The 12,689-nt window shown below is 43.0% G+C and overlaps 1 protein-coding gene across 3 annotated transcripts in view; it reads right to left on the minus strand.

Moving 5' to 3' along the window:
- dlgap1a (discs, large (Drosophila) homolog-associated protein 1a) overlaps nt 1-12,689 on the minus strand; it is a 99,308-nt gene that overhangs the window by 17,910 nt on the left and 68,709 nt on the right. For all 3 annotated transcript variants that reach the window (XM_041991601.1, XM_041991600.1, XM_041991599.1), the window contains exons 4-5: nt 11,159-11,354; nt 7,781-8,066 (exon numbers count right to left, since the gene is read on the minus strand). In XM_041991601.1, coding sequence (XP_041847535.1) covers nt 7,781-8,066; nt 11,159-11,354 — 482 coding nt within the window. The remainder of the gene's footprint in view (nt 1-7,780; nt 8,067-11,158; nt 11,355-12,689) is intronic.

A 12,689-nucleotide genomic window follows, 5' to 3' on the forward strand; every position in this document is an offset into this window, starting at 1 on the left:
CTTCGGGTATCAGACCTCCTCTCTACCTTCAGATCATCTTCAAACTTTCCTTCCTGATAAATCTTATAGCAGGTCTGGCTTGGTGACCCTGATCCATCCTTTGGTCCTGCTGCTATAGACTGAGACTGCTGGGGGACATCCCATGATGCACTGGGCTCCTCTCTGTTCTCTTTACTCTCTGTGTAGAAATATCTGACTTTTTTTTTTTTTTTTTTGCTCGAACAGACAGAAATCTTGCTGTTGACTTTACTGTATGAAAGAGAAAGACAACCCTGGGTTCATCCTATTATACAAACAAGGAAACATCTTGTTGAAGATCATCATGTGATGGCGGACTTCAAAGCTTATCCAAATAAAGGATGAGGGCAGCGATTTTCGCCTATCACGCAGGTTCCATAGAAAACAATGGAGAAGGAGCGACGTCGCCTCCCGTGTGTCGAGCCCATTATGCTGCTTGTCGACCCCTTTCCTGTCCTCTCCACCCCCAACTAGTCAAGGAAGATGGCTGTCCTTCAGTGGGTTGATATAGATCAGGGCTATTCAATTCGGTCCTACAAGGGCCGCAATCCAGCAGGTGTGCCATGTATCCCTGCCACCTGACTCAAATGAAGTAGTCATTGTGCAGAACTTAATAGGCTGCTAGACGGCTCAGGTGCGACTCACAGCAGGTACAGTGCATTGGGCAAACCAACCTGCCGTTCCTACAAATAAAACAAAGAAACCCACAGGACAGAAAAACTTTTTAAATGTCCTGATGAAGCCAATTTATTCAGTGGAGTCACTCCATTCGTTCATTTTCTGAACCGCTTAGTCCATTAAGGGTCGCCGATAAGCTGGAGCCTATCCCAGCAATAACAGGTGAGAGGCAGGGTACACACCTGGACAGGTCACCAGTCCATCGCAGGGCCAACACATGGGGGACAAACAACCATTCACACACACTCACTCCTAGGGGGAATTTAGAGTCATTAATTAACCTAACATGTCTTTGGATGGTGGGAGGAAGCCGGAGTACCCGGAGACAACCCACGCATATACAGGGAGAACTTGCAAACTCCACACAGAAAGGCCACCGCCCTCAAGGTCCGGGCTTGAGGCTTGCTGTTCTCTGGTCCACCTGGGTCATCACCCACGGGGCGTGGTGGGTGGGTTATGTGTGATGTGACTGTGTGATAGTGAGTGCTTGTGGGTACAGCGCGGGGGAGGGTGAGAGTGAGGGGTTATATGGGGTGGAGATTGGAGTAGGTGGAGGGTGGGGGGTTGATGGTGCCCTGGTTCCTCGGGTGTGCGGCTGAAACATCAGGGTATGTGCTGGCCCACACCGGGTGGTTGTCTAGGGGGCCCTGGTTCTCCTATGCATGGTCCGGGCCCTCTACCTTTGGGGGGGGGGCTCTGGGCTCCTGGACCCTTTGCTTGGGCCGCCTTGGATGGCCGGTGCCCAGCAGGGCCGGCGACTGCCGATCTTGGCCCACTGGGGCCTGAGCCCCAAGACAGTCTTGGGCTGGGGTTGGGTTGTTTTCAGGGTGGGGTACCTTGGGTTGGTGCTCCAGGGTTGCTGCCGAGGGCCCGGGTCTCTGGGCTGCCCTAGTCTGCCTCTAGCCTCAGTAGAAGCGTGGTCGCATTTGCATGATGTCACTCACCACTCTTCATCACTGATCACTCCTCATTCCCCATCCTCTGCATGCTGACACTGAGTTGTCCAGTGGGTTTATACACTAAGAGATACTTTTGTTTTTTCTCTGAGTGTGTATCTGGTACTTCAGTTGTTGTTGTGATATGTCTTTTTGATTTGGTTATTATTTAAGAACTGGCACTGGCAGCTCTGTTTTTCTGTAAAAGTTGTAGAAAACTTTCTGGTGTGTTCATGTACAGGTGTAACAGTTTGTTGTCTGGTGATTGTGTGGATTGAAGGGTCGTTGCCTTCTGTCTGTGGTGTTTTTGTCAGCAGTAATACGCTGCAAAAGACTTAATAAGTGAATGTAATCTACTCTGGTAAAGGAAAACATCTGAATGTGACATCATCTCGGCAACAGATGCTGATTTTGGACAGAGGAAACACAGGAAACCAGTTGTGTGCATATATGCTAAGATCTCGTGGTTATTTTCAGCTGGTCCAGCCGCGCATTCATGTACGTGCATGTGAATCCTTGCCTCTTCTCTCCTCACGGAGTCCTTGGCCCCTCCCTCCCTATAAATACAACGGGCAATGAGCATGGTGTATCGAAAGAGCAAAGCAAAGTGGCAGAGAGCAGTTCTAAACATTCACCTGGAGACGATTAGGATCCAACAGTACCTCCAAACATTCCAAACCTTGTAAACAAAGCAGGGACTGGGAGTGGATGAAGGTCATCGCTAACCGCTAAGCTAAGTAACTATTAAATCTGAATCTCATGTAAACAATTGTGGGGTTGCTAAGAAAGTTGTTAAGAGAAGAAATTATTGTCAATGCTATATTTATCAGCGTGATTGCACATTTGTCCTCAAATCTGTGGCTTTTACCATTTCCTTCTAAATCAGTAACCTTCACAAATGAAAATAGTTTTTTTTTTTGTTGTTTTCAGTAATAAAATACTGCTGCTTTGAAAAATTGTTACTTCTTGCAGCTATGAAAGAGGCCCACTGCCATCAGAGCCACTAAAAACAATCAGGGGAGTTGTTCCTCCACTTCTGTCAGATATTGATGAGGGTACAGCTTCTGATCGGTAATCCAGTCTCTCTAAACCTGCACAACCTGCTGTTTTTATTAAAAACATCTACAGGGCCAGGATGTTGTTTGTTTGGGTGAGTTAATTAATATTAGTATTATCAAATATGGATTTCAACTTATGTTGGGTGAGTGTAGCTCTTCTCTCCTCCCGTTTGCTCTTTCACTTTTAGGAGATGGAAGGAATGATTCACCAGGTACCAGAGTGTTACTGTTAGTGTACCATAGAGTGGCAGAAGTCTATCGTTATTGCCGGCTTGGCTGTTGTGACTTTTTGTGAAGATATTTTCAGTAATTTAATTTGATTGAACAACTTCAATGGTCTTACTGGGGCTTATTTGTAATGCCTTGTGTTGGACAGGTCATAATGCTCAGTACTGCAGTCACTCCACCATGACCGTCACATACTACTGCAGAGACTTAAAAAGATAGTTTTACTTGGTCTCTGAAAGATGGACCAGAATAATTTCAACATGTTTTAAAATTAAAATACTAATAATAATTCTTTGCAACAGCAATGAGACACAAGTACCATAAATGTTCTTTTTCCAAATGATTACAATGAGGATGATCATGGACTGTGTTTATAATTCTGTTATATTTTCTTTAAAAATTTCATTAAGCTGATGAATTTAAGACGTGGATTTTCTTGTCATGGGATTAAAAGACATTTCTGTGATGATGATGATGATGATGGTGATGATTGCACTGAAGTGCAAAATATAATCATGTCAGGACGATACTGATTGATAATAATTAAGAAAAATAATCCTGGATTTAGTTTAGACACAAGACAAAAAGAAAAAGAGAACCTCGTTATCAACCCCTGAATGGAATATTTTACATCATAAACTTCTATTTGTTCAGATTTTCTATTCACTCATTTACATGAAACTGCAAATAAACGTCCATCATCAGAGCAACATAACGCTTGTCCTCCATGAACTGGACTCTGTGGGACTCTTTATGTCCCTACCCATGTCAGAATCAAACCTGCGGCCTTGGTTCACGATGTTCAGACTAACAACATCTAAAAAGGTGTGCCAGGGAAAATGTTTTTGTTCTAAAAACCTTTGAGTCAACCTCATCTTAAACAGCCTACAAACATTATCCTGCATGCAATGGAAAAAGATCAGAGCAATCCCACTTTCCTGCCTTGTAGGCTCAAAGGAAGGTTTAATTAAATGTAGTGTTCAGAGGGAACAACAGTGAATAAAAACAGAGTATTAAACTGTCCTGTTGAGAGATCTGTGTTACATGGAAGGCCTGAAGGCATCATTCAGTCCACTGGACACTGGAGTAACATTTAGCAGCTCAATCTCCAACCATGTGGAAGTGGTGGGAGAAATAAAAAATAGATGCACTGTGTGTGTGTGTGTGTGTGTGTGTGTGTGTGTGTGTGTGTGTGTGTGTGTGTGTGTGTGTGTGTGTGTGACTACATAAGTATTCCCAGAAGAACATAAAATGTAGGCCATGTCCAGATGAGCTCAATGAAAACAAAGACAATCCTAATACCAAACATCTGACATGAAGTCCCTGCTGAATCCTCATGAGCACGTGCTCATCACACACACACACACGTGCACACACGCACACACACAAACACACAGACACACAATCTCAGTCTTCGTTGGCTTTTCCAAGGATTTTTTTTCTCACCTTCCTGCTTCCTGCTTGGTAAATTACGTAACAGATCTGACTGCAGTTATGTACTGGACTGGGATGTGGAAGTGTTTTCCTTTGAGCTCCCAGCAGGACTGGTGGGTCCTGCTGCAGACGCCACACATGCATTCACCTGCTGAGCACGTCTGAATCAGCATTCATCATGACACGCTTCAGAAATCAGAGCAAATATTTTCTAAACTTCCCTGTCAAACAGATATGGCTGTTTATCAGGGGAATAAAATGTTCAATATATTACAAAGTATTAGCAAATATTAATAAAATGATTGTTTTCCCCACAGAGTCTGTGCAGCATCCACTGATGTAATCTACAGAACTGCAGTCTGCTTCAAACCATCACAGGAATAAAAACAAAGGTTTGAACTTATCCTTTCTAAACCACTGACCTACATTTGTTCCAGAGGATCCTGAGTTGCTTTTTTAAATAGTCTCACATCAAAACATGAACACGTTTCAGACAGAATGACTCAGCATTTCACTGCTGACATATTTATACTGGATTTTAGAAGCTCTAATTCATTCTACATTGATTTCTAGTTGATTTGGAGTGAATGAGGCAATGAAACGGAGGGAAACTGTGCTCAGATCATTCAGCTTTGCTGATGTTCGTCCTGCGAGATGGTGAAAAAATGACCCAACAAACACTGGATGTGAAGCTGTAATGAACATGTGGACCATGAAAGAGCTGCGCAGCAACAGCTCAGACCAGACTGATGTTTGTTAACTAACAACAAAACAACTACTAACTTAAGCATAAACAAACCAGCAGAGTAAAAATGGGAGAATTTTGTGTTCTGGAGAAAATAAAGCTGCAAAGAGTTTTATGGAGGAGTAAAAGTGCCACAATGAAATAATTAAATATATCATTAAATAATTAAATGTGTCATTAATTAAATAAAATGATAATTAAATGCATTAATGTGTTATTAAATGTATTACTAATTCATTAAAATACCAATTAATGTATGTATATAATTATTTCACTATTTAATTCATTATTTCATGGTCCTGTGTTGCAGCGCATCATGAATTTATTTTATCTGTCAATCTAGTCCATCAAAGTCAGTGGGCGGATCCTGATGCCTGATTGGTTACCCTTTCCACAAATCCAGATCCAATCCAGATCAAATCCAGCAAATACACTACAGATAATGGATCAGTGCAGAGCTAGTAAACACATTCCAACACTCTACTGAACAAACCCATAGAACAAACTTTTATTAGCTGCAGCGTGCGAGGTGAAGGAGCTGCTAAGAGAAGCAGCGGATTGATTGCTCTCAACAGAACTCCTTGGTGCTCCAGAACTGCAGCTAGCATGTGAAACTGCACAGACTGTCAGAAACAGCGGGAAGATTTCCATCATGTCTCGCAAAAAAATTTAATTTTAATTGACAATCCCAGGCGGCGCAGGACAGTGACGTCAGTGGCCGCTCCTCTTCTTCTAATTCTTCAGCCCCAGTCTGACCGAGCTACGCATCTAATACGGTAAAGGGCGGTGTTCACGTCTGACACTGGAACATGAGAGAAGAGTAGAGCTTGAAAGTTGTGTTGGTACCACAGACTGTCAGAAACAGTGAGAAGATTTCCATCATGTCCACGTCTCTGCCAGAGCTGCTAAGGGAGGCCGCAGCTGCCCTGGAGCGGCAACAAAATCAGTCGCAAACAGCAGGTTTGGACCAAGCGGCAACCTATGCCGAAGTGCAAAAAATTGCATCATCCACTAGAGGCTGGCCCCAAACAGAGCACATCCCCACAGACTGCCATGTTAAAAAGACCAACTTCACAGCAGAAATTAACATGTTTAAAGCCTGGTACAAAAATCCTTTTTAGGGTTAATAGGTCAAGTTTACCTTCATGACAACTGTGAGGGGGGTGATTTTTTTTCTAACTCATCCGTTTGGATGTTATTAAATCTTAAAATCCACTTGATTTAATAGCTATTATATTTTAAATGATTGTTAATGGTGACATTTCGCTTCAAGGTTTCATTAAGTTGATTAATATAAGCAGTGAATTTCTTGTAGTGAAGGATTAAAGAACAGAAATGTTCTTTAATCCTCTTCCCAACAGGTAAATTCCCAAATTTCCCTGAGGACTCTTAAAAGGGATTAATAAAGTATTTCTATTCTAAGATGAAGGTACATCTTCTGATGAAGACGTCAAAAACGTTTTATTTTTTGTTTGTTTGTTTGTTTTTTTGCTAGACCTTGTAAATGCTGTTAAAACCATGACAGGGGTCGACAGATTCAATAACACCTGGCTGGGATTCAAAAAGATTTGGTTGTAAGTTTAGAAAGATTACTAGTTTGACTTCTGAAACAGTGGACACTGGGAAATGTTGTATGTTTGTGTGTGTGTGTGTGTGTGTCCATCTGGATGTTCTGGATGTGGGAGAAATGGACCTGGTTCACACAGTTGTGGATACAGTCGTTATAATTGTAGTACAAACTTTTCCAGATTTTCTTGTTACAGTTATCATCAGAAATAATCCAGATAATTCTGCGTTAATTCATTTCCCAACTCTATAAATGTGTAAAACCACATGAACATTCCTTATAGGTCTTTAAGTCGTTAATCTCTTGATGTCAACATAACAAAATAATATAACAACAAAGTAAATTCCATCTATATCTCCTCTGCTGTGTAAAGAATAAATAACTCTGGATTTCTCTCAGGGAAAACAGATGGAAAGGCTGCAGGACCTCGACCTGGAGGCTACTTTATGAAAATAGTTTGAACATCTTTAGAAAGCAGGAACAACATCCGGCTAGCTTTGACTTCCATTAGCAGAATAGCTGCTGTGTGACATAAATTACACTGGAATGGTGGAAATAAAGAAACAAGATCACACATCTGGAATTAAATACTCTTTCTTCTACAGACCATCAAACACAGACCACTAAAAGACATCAGCCTCACGCCCAGCTGATCATGTGATCATCTGATCACAGAGAAACAATCCATCATGTGTGTGAGTTAACTCACCACGTTGCTGTGAGTCCATTTACTCAGTTACTGAACATTTACCTTTACTTTGCCATCTGGACTGGTTGTCTCTGCCTGAACGTCAGCCCTGCTGCCATCAGGCCAGTGGCAGGAACATCCTGGACCAGTTAACCTTATGTCCTGTTATAAGTATGTAAATATTTTGCAGTATTTCAGGGCATCAAATGCAGCATCACACACTGGGAGAGCTGATGTTTTACACCAACCTGTCCTGGTTTAAAGTGGAAAACACAGTGAGGAATATGATGGTAAAAAGTTTCTGCTCCAGATAAAGTTCAGAGATGCTGAGCTGAGTCTAGACCTGTTATGTTATCAGTCGAACACACACTAGCATTTTTCTGCTCCTGGTCCTGATATGAAAACCAGTCAGACTGAACTGGACCTTACCCGTGCTGCTTTGGATGGTCCTGACTGTGGTGGCGGACGTGCGTGGTGGCGAGGATGGCAGCAGAAGCAGCGGCCTACCCCCTTCACCCTCCTCCTCACCGGCACATCCCTGATCAATGGCTCTCACGTAGCTGTGGCTTCGCATCCGGAAACATCCCGGCATGGGCAGGGTCTCCATGGTCTCCAGACTGTCCATGGCAGCCTCCATGGCCTGAGACTGCATCTCGCTGTAGACCTGCTCACACACCTGCTCAATCTGGCCGTTCACCTCCACCTCACTGAGCTGCTGGTAGAGGAAATGACAAAAGAGTTTCAGATGAAGACAGAAAACACCGGGGCGTCAGATAGATCATCAGCACAGTGCTGCATGCAGGTCAGCAGGGTGGTGCTGAGGACCTTCTTTCTCTGAGAAAAACCTTCCTGAGTATGAAAGGTTCTTCTGGTAGAAACGTTTTCTAACAAAGCCTTTCGCCTCTGCGGATAGGACGGAGTTTGGTAGATCGTTCCATGTTGTGGTGGCGCAAAGTATCAGTAGCTAGACTCTTCTCCTCTGTTGTTCCCCGGTGGTGGAACAATCTACCTAACTCCATCCGATCCGAACCACCACTCCGGGGGGGGGACATGGGACCCACAGAAGATCCATTCTGGTTCGCAGGATGAATTTGGTCAATGTGAAAAGAAAATACATCGTAACTGTAATAAATAAATAAAAGTAACTGTAAGGCAGTGCCTCACCTGTCATGATAAAGAAAAAAACATACAATAAATATTAATATTTTCCACTGATCTGTGTTAGAAATGCATTTTCTGTATGACTAACATGTTTTTGACAGTTTATTAAGTAAAAATTGCCAAATTTGAGTATTTCCTGATCAAATCCAGTACAGAAACCCCGGTGGAGGCCCGGGCGAGCTGTGCTCAGCTCTGACTGTACTATCCAACACAAACTGGGTTGCATGACACGTTTTCTGTTCCTCCACATATCGTCAATATGAACTTTACAGAAATATTTGTTATACACCAGGACTCTCTACGGTCTGTGTAATGTATTTAATGTATTTGTGAGAGAAATATTCCCGTTTATCGTACAATAAAGTGCAGAGAAAAGTCAGCAGGTGAGGCAAACAGTACTCTGCCTCACCTCAAGGGGGCGCACTCACACACCAACACGGTGTGTGTGTTGCCAACTTAGCGACCTTTTATTTTGTTTTTTAAAGCGACTAGCGACAAATCTGGTGACTTTTTCAGTATTGGAGACTTTTGTAGACTGACGTATATGAAAGTAGTTTATTCTTCTCAGTGAGGAGGGGGGGCTGCTGTGCAGGCCTCTCCTGTCCAAAAGCAACCAGAAGAGGCTTCATGCAGCAGCAGCAGCTGCATCCAGAGCAGGCGATGATCACCTGTTTCATGACCAGGCTGAAAATGAAACGTTCAAAGCTGCTGCAGGATGATTTCACGCTGGCTTACCGTCAGATATTAATGTCTATTAATGAAGAGTGTGGAGGAAAACAAGTGCTGTGAAATGTTGCAGCCTCCTAATTAGAAAACAACCTACACTTAATAAAATTAAACTAGAATAAAAGAAAATATTAACCAAATAATTTGTTTTATTTTTATTAGTTTTGCCTTTTTAAAAATTTTAATTTGTCTTTTCGTCCATTTTTGCCTTTCCCATGACATTCCTCTCCACAGCAGCCTCCATGTACCAGGCTGTTATGAACATTAGATGAAGTCATTTAGTGACTTCTAGCGACTTTTAGGACAGCTAGTAGCTACTTTTCTTACTGAAGAGTTAGTAACAGTGGGTGTGTGTGTAATTGAAAGAGGAATGCTGATAGGATATGAAGAATTACCAGTTGCATGCTGTTGAATGAATATTGCTCTTTTCAGTTCTTACTATTGTACATCAGTGTCTCACCCACCATAAACATCACCGCATGTCACTGCCAAGGACACTTCGGCTTATAGTTAAGCTTTATTCATTCCACCAATCAGGAGGTGGTTTGATGATGCGGAGCTCATTTGTCTGGAAGACGAGTCTCAGTCTGAGTTCAGATTTATGAAGGAAACATGACCAGAATCCATCCTGCAGAGCTGATCTGTCAGCTGCTGAACGCGGACGATGGCGCCTGATTGATGAAGATTATTGATTTTATTACTGAGATCTCAAACAGTTACTTTGGTTTAATATTCTAATCAAATCTTTAAATGTATAACTAAGCACAAAACTACAGTAAAAAATCAAATCAATAAAGAACAAAGTCTGAACATTATGACACTTTAAATGAAGTGAAAGATATTTTTCTTTCCAGGTGCTTTTCAGCCTCCAGTATCATTGAGATGCAGCCAGATGCTGCTCTTTTTTCACTCTTCTGGTTGTCTTCAAAGACATGGCATGGTTAATTCATGGCTAGTAGGTTTTTGTTTAAACCCACCGAACTGAAACTGCATTTAGCAGGTTGCCGGGTGTTGATTAAGAGCTCTGAATATAATGTTGGTTTTAAACATTTTCATTATGAGCTCAAGGCTTCAGACGTCTTCACTGACAAAAAGACTTATGGCATTTTCTTACTAGTAACCACTTAGCTCTACCTTAATTCAGCCGACACCACACCACCCCGGTTTTCGATTATTCCCATTATGATAGAGGGCAGTTGAGACCATGTTCAGTGTGGGGCATTTAGTAAGGCAGCTAGTACATGTCATGAAGTCATTTGTTTGCAACACACACAGAACAACAATGGAGGACGTCAAGATCATGATTTACATGCTGCTTGGTTTAATGACAGTGTTTTTATCCACAGTCGCAGCTTCTGGGTTTTTAAGATGACAGGTTCAGGAGTGGCTCTCATGACTCATCAAATTCTGGACAGCTGTGGCCTGCTATCTCGACATGTCATGATTTTCATCCTGGCTCCGCACCTTCAGAACGTGATGGAGTAGGTGCTAAAAATGTATCTACTTGACTCGGGAAAATCCTGATGGGAATGCCTACAAATCAGGAGGGGTGGTGTTGGGCTGGGCTAAGCGGGTACTAGTGGGAAAGGGCCATTACAGAAACATGACAGGTGTGTTTTATAAAATACAAACTCATGATGCATCTCTGTTGATTTGAAATCATCCGTACAGTAAATGTGCCTACACATTGAGATGGGATAGAAACATAAAACACTTCCTGTATCAGCAGTACAGAGATAAGAACAAGATGCCATCCTGCACATGATCCTCAACAGTGATGACGTCGAGTTCTGACTGAGTAAAACAGAGTAATGAGGATTCTTGCTGCTAATGACAACGGGGAAATGATGTGAAACATCAGCAGGTCCATCTTGGATGTGTGACACTGTGAACTTCAAGCAGTTGTTTCTGCCAACCAACCTGACTGATGGTGCTCATGGCTCTCATGTAGCTTTCATTGCGTGAGCGGTATTGGGGTGAGGACAGCAGCGATTTGGGGTCGAGCAGGGTTTTGGGGTCCAGGGTATCCAGGCTTCTATTGATTGAAACCTCACTCACCGCACGGAGGTAACTGTGGCTCCTGATCTGCAGTTTGGGGGAGTGCTCCGTGGAAATCCTGACAAAGAGATAACAGAGATGCAGAGTTATGCACAAAGTCGTCTTGGTGATCTAAACTCAACTTTCAGTCAAGTTAACACAAAGACAAAAAAGACAGTTTAGCTCCCCCACACACAGTTCAGCCTCACACAAACTGCTCAGCCTCAGACACACAGTTCAGCCTCACACAAACTGCTCAGCCTCAGACACACAATTCAGCCTCACACACACTGCTCAGCCTCAGACACACAGTTCAGCCTCACACAAACTGCTCAGCCTCAGACACACAGTTCAGCCTCACACACACTGCTCAGCCTCAGACACACAGTTCAGCCTCACACAAACTGCTCAGCCTCAGACACACAGTTCAGCCTCACACAAACTGCTCAGCCTCAGACACACAGTTCAGCCTCACACAAACTGCTCAGCCTCAGACACACAATTCAGCCTCACACACACTGCTCAGCCTCAGACACACAGTTCAGCCTCACACACACTGCTCAGCCTCAGACACACAATTCAGCCTCACACACACCACTCAGCCTCACACACACCACTCAGCTTCACACACACAGTTCAAACTCATGCAAACACTGTTCAGCCTCACACACAATTCAGTCTCACACACACTGTTCAGCCAGACACACACAGTTCAGCTCACACACACAGTTCAGCCTCACACACAGTTCAGCCTCATACACAGTTCAGCCTCATACACACACTGTTTAGCTCGCACACACAGTTCACCTCACACACACTGTTCAGCCTCACGCACACAGTTCAGCCTCTCACACACTGTTCACCTCACACACACAGTTCAACCTCATGCACACACTGTTCAGCCTCACACAAAGTTCAGCCTCACACACACTGTTCACCTCACTCACACTGTTCAGCCTCACACACACTGTTCAGCTCGCACACACAGTTCAGCTTCACACACACTGTTCACCTTACACACACTGTTCAGCTCACACACAGAGTTCAGCCTCACACACACAGTTCAGCCTCACACACACTGTTCAGCTTCACACACACAGTTCAGCTCATACACACAGTCTAGTCTTACACACACAGTTTAAATGGAGCCACATTTGTAAGGAAAATGCATGTGTTAGATGAGCAGAAGAGTTGAATATGTGGGCTCCACCAATGTAAAACCAATGCCCAACAGCTGATTCTTTTTTTTCCATTAATGTTTTGGTCAGACAAACAAAGAAATAACTGTTAGACTATTGCAGATACATGAATAAGGATAATATACATTGTGTCATTTTTCAGTATTAGTCCAGTTTTTTCTTTTCTTCACAAACAAGAAAATAAAATTTAAACATAAAGGAATCTGCAGTCCAGC

The sequence above is a fragment of the Melanotaenia boesemani genome, chromosome 8, assembly GCF_017639745.1.
Source record: "Melanotaenia boesemani isolate fMelBoe1 chromosome 8, fMelBoe1.pri, whole genome shotgun sequence".
Lineage (NCBI taxonomy): Eukaryota > Metazoa > Chordata > Actinopteri > Atheriniformes > Melanotaeniidae > Melanotaenia > Melanotaenia boesemani.